The sequence below is a fragment of the Pseudorasbora parva genome, chromosome 5, assembly GCF_024679245.1.
Source record: "Pseudorasbora parva isolate DD20220531a chromosome 5, ASM2467924v1, whole genome shotgun sequence".
Classification (NCBI taxonomy): Eukaryota; Metazoa; Chordata; class Actinopteri; order Cypriniformes; family Gobionidae; genus Pseudorasbora; species Pseudorasbora parva.
The window spans coordinates 2588543-2608870 of record NC_090176.1 but is presented as its reverse complement, the minus strand read 5'-3'; the positions used below and the strand labels follow the sequence as shown (position 1 = coordinate 2608870).

At 42.9% G+C, this 20328-nt stretch overlaps 2 protein-coding genes across 5 annotated transcripts in view; both read left to right on the top strand.

The window, feature by feature from the left end:
• LOC137074942 (zinc finger protein 235-like) overlaps positions 1-15973 on the top strand; it is a 28794-nt gene extending 12821 nt beyond the window's left edge. For all 3 annotated transcript variants that reach the window (XM_067443044.1, XM_067443045.1, XM_067443046.1), the window contains exon 3: positions 12191-15973. In XM_067443044.1, coding sequence (XP_067299145.1) covers positions 12191-13692 — 1502 coding nt within the window. In that variant the 3' untranslated portion in view covers positions 13693-15973. The remainder of the gene's footprint in view (positions 1-12190) is intronic.
• Positions 4645-7423, top strand: LOC137074944 (uncharacterized). 2 transcript variants are annotated; one of them, XM_067443049.1, is made up of 4 exons: positions 4645-6701; positions 6861-6947; positions 7065-7155; positions 7257-7423. In XM_067443049.1, the coding sequence occupies exons 1-4, from the start codon at positions 6666-6668 to the stop codon at positions 7352-7354; spliced, it is 312 nt and encodes a 103-aa protein (XP_067299150.1). In that variant the 5' UTR covers positions 4645-6665; the 3' UTR covers positions 7355-7423. Both variants share the same exon structure in this region; 1 of them encodes a protein (XP_067299150.1).
• Positions 15974-20328: the final 4355 nt, after the last annotated feature.

The following is a 20328-nucleotide window of genomic DNA, read 5'->3' as shown; positions in this document are numbered from 1 at the left end:
ATCCGAATATCTTGCGATGACTCTGGAAGCCCATTACATCCAGTAGTTTTGGTTCTTTCTGTTGCTGTTTCTGTAACATTTGTCTTTTTCTGGGACTGGATTGTTAGCCCAGTGTCTAACCTCCAACTTGGAGGACCAGGCACCACACTTTGTCTCGTCTCTACCTTTCAACTTGTCTGGCATGAAGCTCCAGCCAGTGTAGCAATCTACAGGTCCTTCTAAAAAAATTAGCATATTGGGATAAAGTTAATTATTTTCCATAATGTAATGATAAAAATTTAACTTTCATATATTTTAGATTCATTGCACACCAACTGAAATATTTCAGATCTCAAAAAATTAGCATATCATGAAAAGGTTCTCTAAACGAGCTATTAACCTAATCATCTGAATCAACTAATGAACTCTAAACACCTGCAAAAGATTCCTGAGGCTTTTAAAAACTCCCAGCCTGGTTCATTACTCAAAACCGCAATCATGGGTAAGACTGCCGACCCGACTGCTGTCCAGAAGGCCATCATTGACACCCTCAAGCAAGAGGGGAAGACGCAGAAAGAGCACCAAGAGAGTATCAAGGCACCTCAAGTCTGTGGGAAGGAAAAAGTGTGGAAAAAAACGCTGCACAAAGAGAAGAGGTGAGCGGACCCTGAGGAAGATTGTGGAGAAGGACCGATTCCAGACCTTGGGGGACCTGCGGAAGCAGTGGACTGAGTCTGGAGTAGAAACATCCAGAGCCACTGTGCACAGGCGTGTGCAGGAAATGGGCTACAGGTGCCACATTCCCCAGGTCAAGACACTTTTGGGCTACAGAGAAACAGCACTGGACTGTTGCTCAGTGGTCCAAAGTACTTTTTTCGGATGAAAGCTAATTTTGCATGTCATTCGGAAACCAAGGTGCCAGAGTCTGGAGGAAGACTGGGGAGAAGGAAATGCCAAAATGCCTGAAGTCCAGTGTCAAGTACCCACAGTCAGTGATGGTCTGGGGTGCCATGTCAGCTGCTGGTGTTGGTCCACTGTGTTTTATCAAGGGTAGGGTCAATGCAGCTAGCTATCATGAGATTTTGGAGCACTTCATGCTTCCATCTGCTGAAAAGCTTTATGGAGATGAAGATTTGGTTTCTCAGCACGACCTGGCACCTGCTCACAGTGCCAAAACCACTGGTAAATGGTTTACTGACCATGGTATTACTGTGCTCAATTGGCCTGCCGACTCTCCTGACCTGAACCCCATAGAGAATCTGTGGGATATTGTGAAGAGAAAGTTGAGAGACGCAAGACCCAACACTCTGGATGAGCTTAAGGCCGCTATTGAAGCATCCTGGGCCTCCAGAGCACCTCAGCAGAGCCACAGGCTGATCGCCTCCATGCCACGCCGCATTGAAGCAGTCATTTCTGCTAAAGGATTCCCCACCAAGTATTGAGTGCATGACTGAACATAATTATTTGAAGGTTGAATTTTTTTGTATTAAAAACACTTTTCTTTTATTAGTCGGATGAAATATGCTAAATTTTTGAGATAGGAATTTGTGGTTTTCATGAGCTGTATGCCAAAATCATCAGTATTAAAACAATAAAAGACCTGAAATATTTCAGTTGGTGTGCAAGGAATCAAAAATATATAAAAGTTTAATTTGCATCATTACATTATGGAAAATAATGAACTTTATCACAATATGCAAATTTTTTGAGAAGGACCTGTAGGTCATTAAAACATGCCAACCATGGCAAGGTGGTGATTTCAATGGGCACCCCAAGCGGTGGTCTAAATAGACGCGATTAGAAGAGATGTAGCCATGATCATAAGCCAAAAGCAGGTCATTTGTAGCTTCAATAAGCACTTTTTCTGTCATATAGGTTTCTTGATAAAGGTTTTAATAACTGTCAGCTTGAAAGCGTTTTGGACAAGTCCTAAAGAAAGCCAAGAGATAACAATATTGAGAAGTTGTAATACTAGCTAAATGCTTGTGTAATCTAGCATACACATTGGTTTTTGTTTAAGATAGATGTAAGAAATAATAAAGTTAATTTTATCACACTAAGGCTTGGCATTATCATGTAATGAGACTTTTTTTTTTTTTATTTCCGTTCCCAGAAATTGCGGATGTCAGGGTGGGACATTCAGTGCATCTGGATTTTTCCTAAGTCATTTCTTTCATTTCCTTTAATAAAATCCTGAATTTTGGTGCATAACATTTATTTTGGTGTGTCTTCTACAAAATACTACTACTAACACTCCAAGTATAATTCCCTTAATCCACCACGATGCAATGGAAACATTTACTAACGTTCGTTACACCTTCTGTCCAAGCAGTTACGAACGTTAAACTACGATTCTAAAGAAAACAGAGATATAATTTTTCCATGTAATTATATGAGTAGCAAAACGATAAAAACATCTTGTGTGGGTTAAATTATCATATGCGTGGCTATATGATAAATTGTTAATAAATTGGGATAAAACAGGGGCAGATTTTCTGTCCAAAAATCTTAACGCTCGTAAAATTTATTTTGATGCTGAATTTCCATCTTTTAACGTCTCAACGGTTCTCATGTGAGATTTAAGATTGTCTAGGTCACGCTTGTTCTGCACGGGAGAAAGAACAACAGGATTTCACGGATTTCGACAAATGTGGGTAAGTTTGTGGCTTCTGTCCAAAAGTTTAAGAACATTAAAATGATACGGACGTGGTGAACTTTGGTTAAGTAAACATTAAATAGGATCATTGTGGTGAAAAAGAATAAAAGAGTGTGTTAGTCAGATGATAGCTAGTGGTTACGGACCGAGAGGGGCGTCGTGTTCATCGTGAAAGAGCATGCATGCATAGTGGTTGTATACATTTTGACAGATTCTGCACATCTTGTTCGTAAATTAGACGGAATTTTTTATTCTGTCCAACTTCGAACGTTGTTTTCTGAGTATTTTTGACTCAATACTGTTCATGAAAGTGAACAGCGTCAATGAATTTGCTAACTTTTTCCCGTTTTTTTTTTTTTTTGTCCAATGTTCGTAAGAATATATCTTAGGCTGCCGAAGTTAACACGTTAATTCACGCAGATTTTCCGCCAAAAAAACTGACGGCACACAATAAAGCCAGTTTAAACATTAGCTTTGTGGTAAAATGAAGCTCCACAGCTTGTCAAGTGTACCTTCATCATGTCCAAATTATGTAGTCCACAGGCGATGCGCGAGGTTACTTTCAGTTCCACCGGAGCTCCGTTTGATGGCAGCTAGAGCGTACCGTGAATTTGTGCTCATTTCCTTACCTGTATTGGTCGTTTAGTCATGCGATTCAAGTGTAGCCGACAGCCACAGCTCAGCAATAGCCGATGGTCTTGTGTATTATTTCTCTATATCATATTTAGCATATCATGCCTAATAAATGTCTTAAGTAGCCTATTCATTATTTTAAAAGGCAGGCCTTATATGAAATCAAAAAACTTTTCCAAATACTATGTAGGCCACTATTCATGCAGCATCACATTCAGTAAATCAGGCTATGTAAATTGCAGCCTATCATAGAGAAGATGATATCCTTATCTTGTAATTGACATGAACATGGAGACTAACAGTCATCATTCATATTTCAGATTCTTAATTTTAAGAAGTATATTCAAGAAATGAAAACTATTCTGTAAATTACGTTTGCTGTGGTGTTCAGATCGTATAATTAAACATATAATTATAAATGTAAAGTGTCTAAAAATAATTGGTCATAACTATATATACACAGTACAGACCAAAAGTATGAAAACATTACTATTTTTAATGTTTTTGAAAGAAGTTTCTTCTGTTCATCAAGCCTGCATTTATTTGATCAAAAATACAGAAAAAAAACAGTAATATTGTGAAATATTATTACAACTTAAAATAATAGTTTTCTATTTGAATATACTTTAAAAAAAATGATTTATTCCAGTGATGCAAAGCTGAATTTTCAGCATCATTACGCCAGCCTCCAGTGTCACATGTAACATCCAGTCTATCACATGATCCTTCAGAAATCATTCTAATATTCTGATTTATTATGAGGGTTGGAGACAGTTCTGATGTCTAATATATTTGATGAATAAAAGGTTAAAAAGAACTGCATTTATTCAAAATAAAAATAAAATTTCTAATAATATATAATCTAATAATATATTTTCTTTACTATCACTTTTTATCAATTTAACACATACATCCTTGCTGAAAAAAAGTATTGATTTTATTTTTTTAAAAATAAAGGGAAAAAAAATACTGACCAGTAGTGTATATTGTTGTTACTAAATATTTATATTTTAAAAACAGTAAAAATAGTTTTTTATTTTATTTTTATTTTTTACTTTTTATTCATCAAAGTATCCTAAAAAAGTATCACATGTTCTGAAAAAATATTAAGCAGCAGAACTGTTTCCAGCTTTGATAATGAATCATCATATTAGAATCATTTCTAAAGGCTAATGGGATAATGATCCTAAAAATTAAGATTTGCATCTCATAAATAAATGATAATTTAAATTATAATAAATTTGAAAACAATTATTTTACATTGTATAAATATATCACAATATTACATTTTTTCTGTATTTTTGATCAAATAAATGCATGATGAGCAGAAGAAACTTCTTTCAAAAACATTAAAAATAGTAATGTTTCCAAACTTTTGGTCTGTACTGTATATAAATGGCTTTTCTCTATTTTTTTCAGAAATTATGGCAGGTCTCCTCAGGCTGCAACACCTGGTAATCAGGAATCTAATCCGGTTAATATACAGTGTCAGCTAAATGCAGCACCTGTTGTGTCTACCAGTTCTGGGTACAAAACTGATTTTTCTAGAAGGAAGGCAACCTGGAGGATAAAAAGGCTTATGCCAAAAAGTCCACAGAAGTATGGCACAATAGTAGCTGGCTTAGTTGCCTCAGCAAGCCCGTGAAAAAAAACTGCTCTCCATGACATGATGCTTGGCGGTAAGGACAAGGATGTGGATTCTGTTTTAGGATATGTGAAGCAAACTTGCAAACAGATGTCCACAGCCAATAGAAGAATGTTTAATGCCTATCTTGCAGCCATCCTTGGATCTGCCAGTAAGCAAGTCAGGGATGCCTCTAGCAGAAAGTTAGGAATATCACAGAAGATCATTACGAAATATGATCATCTGAGAAAAGCAGGGCATGATCCAGAACAACGTAAAAACGTTGTGATGCAGTAAGTGATGCAATTTGGCTTTCTGTGCAAGAATTTTTTAGAAGACCTGATGTATCAACCACACTGCCTCACAAGAAAACAGTCAGCAAACGAGCTGGCTTACAGAAGCAAATCCTGCAGAAAAGCATGAAGTCCACATACTCTGCCTGGAAAAATGAGAATCCCAACATGAAGTTGTGCTTCAGCAAGTTTTGCACACTCCGACCAAGCCACATTTTGCCCTATGTAAAAGCCCATTTGAACCAATGCCTTTGTGAATATTGTGAGAACATGGACTTGAAGTTAAAGGTGATAAACCAGGTTGTCCAAGCAAAAAATTTGGACTGCAAAATCAGAGATCGATACCATGCAAGTGACATCACCATCTGTCCACCTTCAGATGATGCCAGAAAGCTTCACAAGTTACAGTGTATTGACCGAAAATGTCAAGAATGCGGTGTTGATGCTGTAGAAGCATATCTGCAACCACTAGATGTAGCAGCAGAAAACGAAGTCTCCTGGCAGGTCTGGGGAAATACTACAGTGCGTGGAAATCTTAGGAAGGCCCTACTACCCAGGTCTGGCCAGCTTAAAGAATTGATCCAGGAGATGAAAAGTGAACTCAAGATCTTACCCAATCATCTTTTTCAAGCTAAATGGCAGCAGCAGAAGTTCTGGGAAATAGTGAAAAATCCCCCCAAAGATTCAGTTGTCTGTATTATGGACTTCGCTGAAAATTATACCTGCCTTTTACAGAACGAGGTACAGAGTGCCCACTGGGCTAAAGTCCAGGTTACAATTCACCCGGTAGTGTGTTTCTACTCTTGTTCTTGTGGTGATCCAGAGCCAGTACGAGATTCAGTGATAATGGTGTCAAATGATGCCAAGCAGGATTCCCATGCTGTCGCAGTATTTGTTAATACTGTCACTGATCATCTGAAAAAAGTTCGCCAACTTGCATTGTCCAGGATGATTCAGTTCACAGATGGATGTAGTGGACAATACAAGTCTAAAACTCCTTTTGTGGACATTTCCTTTGGTCAGCAGGATCTAGATTTGGATGTAGAAAGACACTTTTTTGGGTCTCGTCATGGTAAGTCTCCATGTGATGGGGAAGGGGGCGTGGTGAAATCTGCAGCAGCTCGTACCGTCAAGGCTAGTGATGAAATCATCAACTCTCCAGAATCTTTCTTTAGATTTTGTGAGAAAGAACTGTCAAAACCTGCTCTTCTAGATTCTGGTACCTGCAATCATTCCAGGTGATGTTTCTACTTTGTACCTCTTGAGCAAGTTGTTCGTGAACGTCAAAACCGGGTTGATGTTGGGACTGTTCCAGGGACAAGACAAATTCATGTTGTTCAAGGTCGTGAGCCATATAGTGTCCAGACTCGCAGGTTATCCTGCTTCTGCAAAGCATGTGAAGAGGGCAGAGGAGAGTGTGCTGATAGGTCATACACAGGTCCCTGGGTTGATAGGGTAATCAAGCTGAAGAAACAGCCAGATGCAGATCCATCCCTGGACATCTCTGGTATATCAGGTGAGGTAAATGCCCTGTCAGCTTCTCTTCAAAAAGTGTCCTACACATCAAAACTAAAAGATCATACTTTGTCATAGGGGTTACAACTGGAAATTTTTGAAACGTTTATAATGTAATTTAAGCTTTGATATTAACACAAATCTTTCACATCACTTTCAGGATCGAAGTGCTGCAACAAATGTACATGAGACTGACCCTGTTGTTGTAGCTGGCATCTCCCAAACACAGTTGAACAGTGAGTCTCAGGTAATTGTCCATATTTAAGCCACATCTGAAATTCCATACAAAGCTTTAAAGTTCACATGAAAAATGTGAGCTGAGCATTCTGTCTTTTCAAATGTATTTCCTAATATAATTTTGCAGAAGTCCAGTCCTACAGTCATTAGAGTGCAAAACAGCACAAGTGGAGAGAAGACAGAAAGACAGCAGCTAGATACAAAGCCGCTGTTCAGATGTAAGCAGTGAAATCACTACCTCTTTTATCATGTTCATAAATAGGTGTTTATATAATTGCAAAAAGTAATTTTTTCTGATATCCTGCTTTTTGCCTTTCAGGTTCAGACTTCAAAAAGGACAACTATTACGCTGTGTTTTATGACCGTACCTATTACATAGGAAGAGTAACCGATCACTGTCTCTGTGTAGAAACTTGAACTTCACATGAGGGACATCAACAACTTCACAAAGACCCGTCATGCAACTCATTCTCGTGGCCAAGGAGACACGACTGTAACAAGTTCGATATAGTGAGGAAGGAAGAGGACACGGGGGTCGGCAGGACTGTTGATGCTCTTTATTCTCAATAACTCAAATCAATAAACGTGCACGCTTCAGCGTGTGTTTGTCTCTGTATATGCTCAGTTTCGCTTCCGGGTCACGCACTTCCGGCTTCCGGATATCTCAGGGTCTCCTCGCATCAACAGTCCGACTCTCTCTCTCCTCGGTCTCCGGTTCCGCTGGTGTTTTATCCCGTCTCCGCGCTCATTACTAGAACAAGAGACAGGTGTTATTAATCTGCGTCCAACCCACTCACTTACCGCTCGTCCCGCGGCCCTCTCTCCCGCTGCAGACCTCGCTGAACCACGCCCCCCTTGCCACATACCCCCACCGCCCGACTCAGGCCGGGGAGCCGTCCGGCCTGCAGCCCCCCCCCCCCCATTTCTGGAGAGGAAATCGGCCACAGCCATCTGAGCACCCGGCCTGTGGACCACCTTGAACTTAAACGGCTGAAGAGCCAGATACCAACGGGTGATCCGCGCGTTGGTATCCTTCATGCGGTGGAGCCATTGGAGAGGAGCGTGGTCCGAACAGAGAGTGAACTCCCGCCCCAGGAGGTAATAGCGGAGGGTGAGAACGGCCCATCTGATGGCCAAACACTCCTTTTCTATGGTGTTGTACTTAGCTTCTCTCTTGGAGAGCTTACGGCTAATGTACAGCACCGGCCGCTCTCCCCCCTCCCCCTCCTGGGCCAGGACTGCGCCCAGCCCCCTGTCCGACGCGTCAGTCTGCAACAAGAAAGGGAGAGAAAAGTCAGGGGAGTGTAACAGCGGCCCGCCACATAGGGCAGCCTTTACTTGGGTAAAAGCCTGTTGACACGGCTCCGTCCACTGGACCGTATCTGGTAGCCCCTTTCTAGTAAGATCAGTCAAAGGGCTGGTGAGGTCCGAATAATTTGGTATAAACCGTCTATAATATCCCGCCAGCCCCAAGAACTGTCTTACCTCCTTTTTGGTCTTGGGCCTCGGACAGGTTGCAATTGCGGCAGTCTTATCAATTTGGGGACGCACCTGCCCATGACCCAAGTGGAAGCCCAGATACCTTACTTCCACCCGCCCAATCGCACACTTCTTCGGATTGGCCGTGAGCCCCGCTCTCCTCAGCGACCTCAGGACCGCCCTCACATGCTGCATATGCCGCTGCCAGTCGTGACTATAAATCACTATGTCATCCAGGTACGCAGCAGCATATGCAGCATGGGGACGCAAAATCCTATCCATGAGTCGCTGGAAGGTCGCGGGCGCCCCGAACAAGCCGAACGGAAGCGTGACAAATTGGTGTAATCCGAACGGCGTGGTGAAAGCTGTTTTTTCTTTGGACAATGGAGACAAGGGGATCTGCCAATAGCCCTTTGTTAAGTCCAGTGTCGAATAAAATCGAGCCGAGCCTAACCGATCAAGCAATTCGTCAACCCGTGGCATTGGATACGCGTCGAACTTCGACACAGCGTTCACCTTGCGGTAGTCCACACAGAACCTGACCGAGCCGTCCGTCTTGGGGACCAAGACTATCGGGCTCGCCCAGTCACTGTTGGACTCCTCGATTACTCCCATGTCGAGCATTGCGCCTAATTCGTCCTGAACTACTTTTTTCTTGTGTTCAGGCAAGCGATACGGCCGGCTGCGAACTACCACGCCCGGCTCGGTCTCGATATGGTGCTGAATCAAGTCGGTACGTCCCGGTAGGGGCGAGAACACGTCGGCGAACTCCGCCTGCAATTTCGATAAATCAGCGAGTTGTAACGGTGAGAGGTGATCTCCCCCAGGGGCCAGCGCGACTGATTGCGCTTTAATGCTCGCCTCTGGCCCGAGATCATCCTCTCCCCCGATCACCGTTGCCAACAACACCGATTCCACCTCATTCCATTTTTTCAGCAGATTGAGGTGGTATATTTGACGTGCCCCGTTCCTATCGGATCGTATCACTTCATAATCGAGCTCTCCTATCTGCCGTGCGACCTCAAACGGCCCCTGCCACTTCGACATTAATTTTGAGCTCGAGGTTGGGAGTAGAACGAGCACCTTCTCTCCCGGTGTGAATTTGCGCAGTTTAGTACCCCTGTTATATGACCGGCTCTGGCGGTCCTGGGCTTGCAACAAATTCTCCCTAGATAGCCGCCCCAATGTGTGGAGTTTTGTTCGCAAGTCCATGACGTACTGAATTTCGTTTTTGGCCAACGAAGGCCCCTCCTCCCAAGTTTCTCGTAGGACGTCCAGCACCCCCCGTGGCTGACGCCCGTAGAGAAGCTCGAAGGGGGAAAACCCCGTGGAGGCTTGCGGGACCTCGCGCACAGCAAATAAGAGGGGTGCTAACCACCGATCCCAATTTTTGGCGTCTTCTTGTACGAATTTACGGATCATGGATTTAAGAGTGCGATTAAATCGTTCGACCAAGCCGTCTGTTTGTGGGTGATAGACGCTGGTTCGAATGGATTTAATGCCCAGTAATCCGTACAATTCGCTTAACGTGCGTGACATAAACGCCGTGCCTTGATCAGTGAGGATTTCTTTCGGAATCCCTACCCGGGAGATTAAACGAAACAGTGCGTCCGCAACACTCTTCGCCGAGATGTTGCGGAGAGCCACTGCTTCCGGGTATCGTGTTGCGTAGTCCACGATAACTAGCGCAAAACGATGCCCGCGTGCGGATCGTTCTAATGGCCCGATGAGGTCCATCGCAATTCTCTCGAAGGGGACCTGCATTAATGGTAGAGGGCGCAATGGCGCTTTTGGGGCGGCCAGTGGGTTCACCAACTGACATTCCGGACAAGACGCGCACCACCTGCGCACATTGTCATAAATGCCTGGCCAAAAGAATCGGGTCATTAAACGATTCAGCGTGGCCGCCTGTCCCAGGTGGCCCGCCATCGGGTTCGAATGAGCCGCCTGGAAAAGCATTTCCCGGCGGCTCTTTGGTACTAACAATTGGGTTGTATCCATTTTTGACTGAGCGTCTTGGGTCACTCGATACAACCTATCCTTAATTATGGCAAAATAAGGATACGTGACGGGCAATGCGGGTTGAAGGGGCTGACCGTCGATGGTGCGGACCTGTTGAAACGCATGTTTTAGCGTCTCGTCTTGAGACTGCTCCAGAGGGAAGTCATCGCGGTCCGAGAGAATCAGTCTCTCAACCCCGCTCGGTTCCTCTGAAGCGGTTCCCAAGGGCCCCGTATCAGCCTCGCCAACCTGCACTCGCACCGCCCCGTTCCTAGCCTTGTTTCCCCAAGCGGCATCCGCGCACAACGACCCCAATAACGCCGAAAAGGCGGGCCAATTCGTCCCCAGAATTAGCGGATGCCGGAGGTGGGGACTAACCGCCACCTCAACACTATGCTTTTTCCCCCTAAACTGTTTCGCTTCCGGGTCACGCACTTCCGGCTTCCGGATATCTCAGGGTCTCCTCGCATCAACAGTCCGACTCTCTCTCTCCTCGGTCTCCGGTTCCGCTGGTGTTTTATCCCGTCTCCGCGCTCATTACTAGAACAAGAGACAGGTGTTATTAATCTGCGTCCAACCCACTCACTTACCGCTCGTCCCGCGGCCCTCTCTCCCGCTGCAGACCTCGCTGAACCACGCCCCCCTTGCCACAACGACATTGAGTGTGTTCATCCAATGTGGATCTTTTATGGACCCGTTACCATAACGGGACACAACCCATTCTGACTTTTTTGAAGTTGTTTTAGCATTCCAGGACCGCAGGACACAGTCACAGTAGGTTATACTGACTGCCATGATTGTCACCAGGCAGATATCAGGCTCACCCTGACCGCTGCTTAACCGACATCTGCCTCAACTGCCTTTCAATTACTTCTGCAGTAAATTAATTATCCTTTAGTTTACAAATATTCTTTTGCATAAAGAGTTATTGGTTCTCTATTCAGCAGAAATACTCATTTATCTTTCCCCGTTACAAATTTTATTTCATTCACGATGTATGATCTTTAAATTTGATAGTAAAATGACAGGATTTTTTAATGTATTATGAACTTGTTCTATTTGCCAATTTTCATGAAATGGTATTATTTTGTGTTACAGAGGCAATCTTGCAGGATTGTTTAATTTTTTCCATCTATTTTACACATGTTATAACTTTGCACACTTGTAGGAGTTCCTTTGGCTCCTACATTTGGCAAATAAATTTGAAAAATATACCTGTGGTATTTGTTAGTAATCTTTCTGGCTTTCAGTTTATGAACATACCAGAATCAAAAATGCACCTTTAAGTTTATAGAACAGATAATATTAGATGGCCACCCTGCCTGCATGGAAGTCCTATTACCAATTTTGTGAACCATACACAACACATGACTCATAATATACCAAATTAGGAACAAAGTAAAACATGAACTGGGATTCAACCAGAATTTTATTAAACTGAATTAGATTAAGTACACTTTCTGCTTGAATTTACACTGTTTTTCCGTCCATGTTACATACGTTAAATTTTACATCAACTCAACTTTGATAAAAGTTTACTAGTTTACCATTGCCAGATTTATCCTGCCTTTCACACAGATGTACCCCAGGTTTTCTCAGGATGTTACCCTGAGGACAATGGCTTTCTCCATGAAGATTGATTTTGCAGGCTATTGTCCTTGCAGTTAGGCCTAAACTGTGGAATCGCCCGTTTATGCTTTACATGTCTAAAATGTTTGATGTCTGTTGCTTTGTGCCATTTAAACTGGTGTTATTTGTCTTTTTTCACCTTAGACCTGAAGGCACTGAAAGAAGAGAGCCAAGTACTGAATGAAACAGAAGAAAAATACCAGATTAAGAAACGTCATGATTTCACAACTGAAGAAGAACCTTTCAGTCGCTCACAGAGTAAAAAGACTTCATCACGAAAAAGAGCTCAAAAGACTAAAAGTCATTTTGCATGCCAAAAGTGTGGAAAGACTTTCAATCAAAATAGAAACCTTCAAATCCACATGAGAATTCACACCGGAGAGAAGCCGTTCACTTGCCAACAGTGTGGAAAGAGTTTCACTCAAAAACAAAGTCTTACAGCCCACATGAGAATTCACACTGGAGAGAATCCATTCACCTGCCAACAGTGCGGAAAGACTTTCAATCAAAATAGAAACCTTAAAATCCACATGAGAATTCACACTGGAGAAAAGCCATTCACTTGTCAACAGTGTGGAAAGAGTTTCACTCAAAAACCAAGTCTTAAAGCCCACATGAGAGTTCACACTGGAGAGAATCCATACACCTGCCAACAATGTGGAAAAAGGTTCAATCGAAAAGGAAACCTGACAGTCCACTTGAAAGTTCACACTGGAGAGAGTGCATTCATCTGCCAACAGTGTGGAAAGAGTTTCACTCAGAAAGGAAGCCTTAAGGTCCACATGAGAATTCACACAGGAGAGAAGCCTTTTACCTGCCAACACTGTGGAAATGGTTTCATTCGAATAGGAAGCCTTAAAAGCCACATGAAAATTCACACTGAAGAGAAGCCCTTCGTCTGTCCTCAATGTGAAAAGAGTTTTAAACATAAAGCAACTCTTAATGCCCACATGCGAATTCACACTGGAGAGAAGCCTTTTGTATGTGGTCAGTGTGGAAAGAGTTTCAGATTTACTGTAACCCTTAATCACCACATGAGGATTCACTCAAAAGTGAAATGTTTTATATGCCATCAGTGTGGAAAGAATTTCATAGACAGGACCCAGCTTAAGAATCATGTAAAAATTCACATTGGAGAGAAGCCTCACATGTGCCTTCACTGTGGAAAGACTTGCAAAAACAAAGCTAATCTTGAGGTTCACATAAGAGTTCACACTGGAGAGAAGCCGTTCACCTGCCCTCATTGTGGAAAGGGTTTCGCTCTCAAAGGAAACCTTGAGGTTCACATTAGGCTTCACACCGGAGCGAAGCCGTACAAGTGTCTTCAGTGTGAAAAGAGTTTTACATATCATAGAGAACTGAAAATTCATTCGCAAACTCATTCAGGAAAGAAATTACAAGGTTCTGAGTGTGGAAAGAAGTTAACGAGAGAAAGCACTTTCAAACATTCTGGAGGAAGGCAGTTTAATTTTGAACAGTGTAATAAACAAATGTTGTTCCCACTCTTACAGATACATGTGAAAACTCGTGCAAATGTGAGACCATATTCTTGTTCTCTTTGTAGAAAGAGGTTTAAATGGCCCAGCAGTTTAAAATGGCACCAGAAAACCTGTGCGAAATCAAAGACACGTTCACACCGCAGTTGAATGTGGCCATTTTTGTTTTTTGTTCTGTTCAATTATTTTAGTTGCTTCCTTTACCTCTTTTTTTGTGTAATGTACATATGATTGTGTGTGGCCATACTCCAGTATGAACTAATTCAGACATGGCTGACATGGGAGAAGCTTGTTTTTGGTATATTAATCTGTTTCTTTTGTCCACTTTTAACCACTTCTGTCCTAATGTATTTAAGGGGAGGGTCAATGAATATATGGGCTTTTTTTCAAATCCATGGACAAAATAAGCTTGCATTTTTTACATATGAACGAACATGGAGACAACAGAAAAACACTGAGAACATCAGCTTCTGTTTCTGCTCTGACCACATTGATTGCTGTGAGTGTGCTAGAAATCAGAAATGCTAAGAGAACATTGTGCTTGGTATGGTTTTTTTTTTTTGTCTCCAAACCAAACTTGAGTCTCCAGCCGACAAAGTTTAAATCCCATCTGGCTTGAGCGCTTCCCATAATGTTTATGCACTAGGTCAGTAGACGCTCTTTAGTGGCTGTCACTTGATCACATGAGCATTCACACTATGAAAGCAATCCGGTCTAATGTGTTTTCCACTACCTCTGGAAGTGGCTGAAAGAGGACAAGCTCAAAACATTTTATACCCTGTTTACATCTGTATTTAGCGTTGTCCACTTGTGATCAGATCAACCAAAACACATCTTTAATACCATGTGCAAACAGGACCTCAATGAATGTGCGTGTAAAGCAGCTTTCGCACTGGGTAGTTCTAGAAACTTAGTTATGGGAACTAGCCGCCAGGGTGGCTCCCTGAGTACCAAATGTTCCCCTAGAGCCATTGTCCTGTTTGCATTTACACCTCCAGTAGGGACTCTGAAGTGACATAAGACACGCTTGTTATATTGTATAAATATATAGGCTATAATATGTGTGTACACAGCTTTTTTTAAATGGGGGTTTAGCTAGGCGTACACTTGCGTCACTGGTAGTTCCTATTGTGCTGGGTTAGACTCTACTCTGAAGTAGGAGCTAATTTAGTCCCCCCATAAAATCGTTCCTAGTTCCTACTCTGTGAATGTGACAAAGAGTGGGTACTTCTGCCATGAATTTTAGGAATTATGAAAAGGTTCCTCCAGTGCGAAAACCACTAAGACAGTTTTTCCTGCTAAGACGGAAGATGAGATCAAAACACCCTGCAGTAAAACAATAAGACTAATCTGGAGAAGATCTCACATTGCCCCACTCTCCCTACTGTCCTGCTGTCAGGGTCATTTCTTACTCATAAGCCCTATTCGGACGGGATTAGATTAACATGGGGACATGGGGGTAAAGTCATTTTACCTCAGGACGTCTGTAATATTAATGGCCAATTTGCACGGAATAAGACATCTCAGTAAAACTAGCAGAAGTGGGAGGAGTAACTCGCTTTACGCACCTCCTTGACGTCATGTGCGTATGACGTTACCGTTATAACGTGAGCAAACACACAACCTGAGCGCCAGTCTGAACTCCGTCTCCAATATATATGCGTTTTTTAATAAACAGTTAGGTCCAGTCTAACGATTCTGATTGGATTATGTTGGTAATAGACACTTTCCTAGAGGTCTTTCCTAGATGCGCTTTTTTTAACTTTTAAACAGGAAATGACAGAATTTTACCATACATTTTTACAGTGGGTCTATTAGAACGGGATTAGTATTACCCCAGGTCATTTTTCCAGACCTTTTTACAGAAGGTAAAAGTCTCGGTAATCTTTACTGACATTGTCCATAATGATTACCGAGATGGCACATTCGGACGGGACTAAAATCACCGAGAATCTCTGGTAATAATTACTTTACCCCCACGTCCCCATGTTAAACTAATCCAGTCCGAATAGGGCTTTAGATTCATTCTTTGAGCAATTGATGCATTCATTATTTCTAATTATCTTCTGATTGTTTGTGAAATTGACATGATACATTTTAACCTGACTTTTAATAAAGTTGTACATTTGAATTTTTTCTCTGAAATTATTAACTAGTAGATAATGTTGTACCCATTGTTACCATGAATCTGTGCTTAAGTTAGTAATGGACTAAACTCCAGTTTTGAGGAGAGCACCAACTGATTTTCAAGTGTGGTTGGACTGTATAGGCTAAAAAGGGGAATTGACCAATCTAAATAGGGTTAGCCTTACCTCTGAGTGATGTAATGTTTCTGTAGCTAAGTGTACATGGTAACCTAAGCAACATTGTTATCCAAATGAGAAGAAAAGGAGATTCATTTGTATCCTTAGGAGAAGTACATTGTATTTGGCATTTAAGTTGAAGATGGTGACTTAAGATAAATGAGTTTCTAGTAGAAGTTTTCTGCCTGTTCTTGATGTCCAAATTCTGAGTCAAACGATCCTGGTAACTGAGACAATCCCTTTTTGTCTTTATTAGCTCTCAGTGGGCTTGCCCGGCTCTTAAAGTGTTGGCAGTTGATCATGATAAATGCTTTATCTTTATGATAATAAAGCTGTATAAGTCTGATGATTGGATTCGGGCTGTAAACTCCAGAGTCTGGGATGGTTTCCTATAACTGTATACTTCATTTGCTTGATTCGTTTAAGTAGAGTGACCATATTTTGATTAACGAAAACCAGGACACTTCACTGAGATACTCAAATGATATTCAAAGTTTACTCAAAGATTCAGATATTAATTGAAAAAATTATTGTAAAATGTATGGATAAAAAATTGTTATATTGGGACAGGACAGGACTTGACCAGAAAACAGGACATGTCCTTGGAAAACAAGGTATTAACATATAAGCAAGCAGAGTCAGACAGAAAAGCCAGAGAAAAAAAAGATGGGTTTTTAAAAGAAATTAAAAAGATACCACTGTGGAGATAGTTCTTATATGCATAGTCAGATTGTTCCAGAACTTCAGAGCCAACACTGCAAAAGAACAATCACCCCAAAGTTTACGTCTTGAGGTAGGGATAACCAGATCAGGGGACCTAAGTGATCTTGGTGGTAACTGTAACAGACCTGAAAGATGGTGTAGAGCTATACTATTTAAAGATTTAAAAACAAGCAACAAAATCTTAAAATCAATCCTATAATGGTCCTGTGCTGTGAGCTGCTGAAATAAGCCAATCAGAGCAGAGCTCAACATTAATATCCAAATAAGGCAAAAACAGAGCATTACATCCTAGGGACAATTTATAGGATTGTAAATGGACCTGTAAAACTGTATCTGGACAAATTTTGCCCTTAAATAAGCCACATACCCTCTATGTATAGCCTGACAAGCCAGACCCACATCAAGATGTTTGGTCTGGAAACTCACCATAGACAGGGCTCAGTCCGAGGGGCGGGATAAACGGTTGTCTTTCAAACTCCCTCTGCACGCGATAGGATAGCGGTACACCAACCGGAGCAACGACGGTGAAGGGGAGCTTGCTGACTGATTAAACATTCGCCGTATCTGGTCGGCTAAACTCCGAACACATCTTCCCTTTTTAAGAATGACTTCAGTGCCGCTCTTTGTTCTTTTCTCAAAGGAAAGCTTAACTCCAAGTCTTCCGGAGGCGCGGGCAGAGCTGATTCGAAAGACCGCCGCCGTTCGCCAGTTTCTGTGTTTACTAGAAGACTGTGTTACTAGAAGCACACAAACGCAACTCGGCCATCGTCATTATGGCCCCGCCCGCCGACTCTATAGCCTACCTACACGATGTGATTGGGTCGTCCAGATTCTGAGGAATACAGCTCAGATAGGAATTGAGAGTTGCTAGACCACACTTGCGGGCAAATTAAATTTGCTGCCGCTAGGGTGCGTCTAGATTTCTAGGCTACTCTATGTAGATATCAGAGAACAATTTAACATTGTTTCAAATCATTCTAGGGCACCTATAAATGCAGGAAACTGACAGCCTTTAAGTTTTTAAATCATTTAGACATGCTAGAAGAGACCCTAATGCATTATATATATATATATATGGCCCTGCCATATATATTTGTGTCATCTGCATAATGTGAAAAACATAATGATACTCTCTCACCAATTGTAAGTATGTATAAAGAAAAAAGGTTGGGTCCCAAAATAGATCCTTGAGGAATCCCACATGTAATTGAGGTAGATGATGATGGAAACCCTTATGAAAGGAAAATATATTTATCAATATATTACTTCAAAATATATTATAATATATTGTAAATACATGGAATAATATATTGATGGTATTATACAATATATTATATATTCCTGTAATATATTGCAAAATATACAAATGATTGCCGCTTTCATATATTGCAATATATTGGCGATTATAAATATTAAATCCCATATATGTGAATATATTGTCTAATGTATTACCGTGCGTTCACACCGCCGCCGGCGAAAGCGTCAAAATTCGCTCTTGCCGCCCTGACAACGACGCTGTAGAAAGCTCCGTGGACGTGCTGCCGCTCTGACATAGATCGAATGTTTTTTCATTTTTTAAACTGTATTTAAAGCATGTTGATGGATATACTAACCACAAGTAGGGTATAAAATAACTTCATAAAATCGTTTAAATGTGAAAGTAAGAATTAATTGCAAAATAGTGTTGCGTGACTTCTTAACAAATTACACATCACTATGAATGATCTTGTCATAAATGATAGGGAAACCCGCACAGTAATGATCAACCTCTCCTACAATTTGCTTGGGAACTAATGTGGTCGGAACCAAAGTTTACAGGCCTGCGTTATCTGGATTTCTCTCAGGCAGAGCACTTCTACTTTCTGACTGGTTGCCGCCTGTTGCCGCCGAACCGTGTCATATCTCATTACCATAAAGTTAAGCTGATTTCAACTCTCCTCGACGCCCAAATCGTTCGCGCCGCGCCGCTCTCGCCGGAGCTCGTCGCCCGGCTCCCATTAAAAATGAATGACTTCCGGCCAGCTTGCCGCTCTCGCCAACGGCGGTGTGAACGCACAGTTACATGATATTTCCCAATATGCTGCAATATATTTTTGTTTCGTTAGGGAAAATCTGACCAAGTAACACCAAAACTTGTCAAGGAACAGATGGCAGGCAGAGAAGTAGGATCCAATAGCAGGGATAATTTATTAATGACCAAACAATACAGATGAAAAATCAGGAACAAAATAACAGACCAAACACAAAGAAAACATGAGGAACTGAAAAACCAAGAACACCTGCATAACAGGAAACAACGACCAACAGAGAACAACTAAATCACAGGGGTATAAATACACACCAGGGAATAAGGCTAACAAGATAACAAGGGGAGTGGTGAATGGAAAACAGAATCCACTCTGGTCTCAGTGCTGGGGACAGAGTCCACTCTGGTCTCGGTGCTGGGGACAGAGTCCACTCTGGTCTCAGTGCTGGGGACAGAGTCCACTCTGGTCTCGGTACTGGGGACAGAGTCCACTCTGGTCTCGGTGCTGGGGACGGAGTCCACTCTGGTCTCGGTGCTGGGGACGGAGTCCACTCTGGTCTCGGTGCTGGGGACAGAGTCCACTCTGGTCTCGGTGCTGGGGACGGAGTCCACTCTGGTCTCGGTGCTCGGGACAGAGTCCACTCTGGTCTCGGTGCTGGGGACGGAGTCCACTCTGGTCTCGGTGCTGGGGACGGAGAAAACTCTGGGCTGGGGACGGAGTCCACTCTGGTCTTGGTGCTGGGGACGGAATCCACTCTGGTCTCGGTGCTCGGGACAGAGTCCACTCTGGTCTCGGTGCTGGGGACGGAGTCCACTCTGGTCTCGGTGCTGGGGACGGAGAAAACTCTGGGCTGGGGACGGAGTCCACTCTGGTCTTGGTGCTGGGGACGGAATCCACTCTGGTCTTGGTGCTGGGGACGGAGTCCACTCTGGGCTTGGTGCTGGGGACGGAGTCCACTCTGGGCTTGGTGCTGGGGAAGGAGTTCTCTCTGGGCTAGGTGTTGGAGACGGAGCCCTCTCTGGGCTCAGTGCTGGGGACGGTTTCCACTCTGGGCAGGGTGCTGGGGACGGAGTCCTCCCCGGACTCTGTGCACCGGCCGGCCATGGCAAGGGAATGCACTTGGGCAGCTCAGGACACTCCTCCAAGACTACTGCGGGCTGCTCAGAAACAAGCCCTGAGTCTCCAGAGGAGGTCCTGTGTTTCTCCCAAGCACGTAGTACCACTGCCACAAAGAACCCCAGCACAACCCTTCTAGCTGTGTCAGGACTCAGAACCTCCAGACTCGGGACCACCGGAACAGGGTCTACTGGAACTGGGACCACCGGAAATGGGGCCACCGGAAATGGGGCCACCGGAACAGGGACCATCAATCTCCCCGCTGGATCCATTCTTTGGGTCAGTTGTTCTGTCACGGAACAGATGGCAGGCAGAGAAGTAGAATCCAATAGCAGGGAGAATTTATTAATGACCAAACAATAGGGATGGCTGACGCGAACCTGAAGTTTCGACACTGTGTCGTGATCCCGAAGCGCAGATGTTTCGAAACGCTGCTCCGAGCTGTTTCGACACACCCATGTCACGTGACTACAGCTAAACGAAGCACTGAAGTGTTTCATCAGGTGCACCTGTCGAAACTGCTTTGATTAAAAGGGGCGGGAACAAACCACACAGTCACACATCTGAATGAACCTCATTCCCCACAGTTTAAAAGTGAAGTTAATCCATCTTCACCT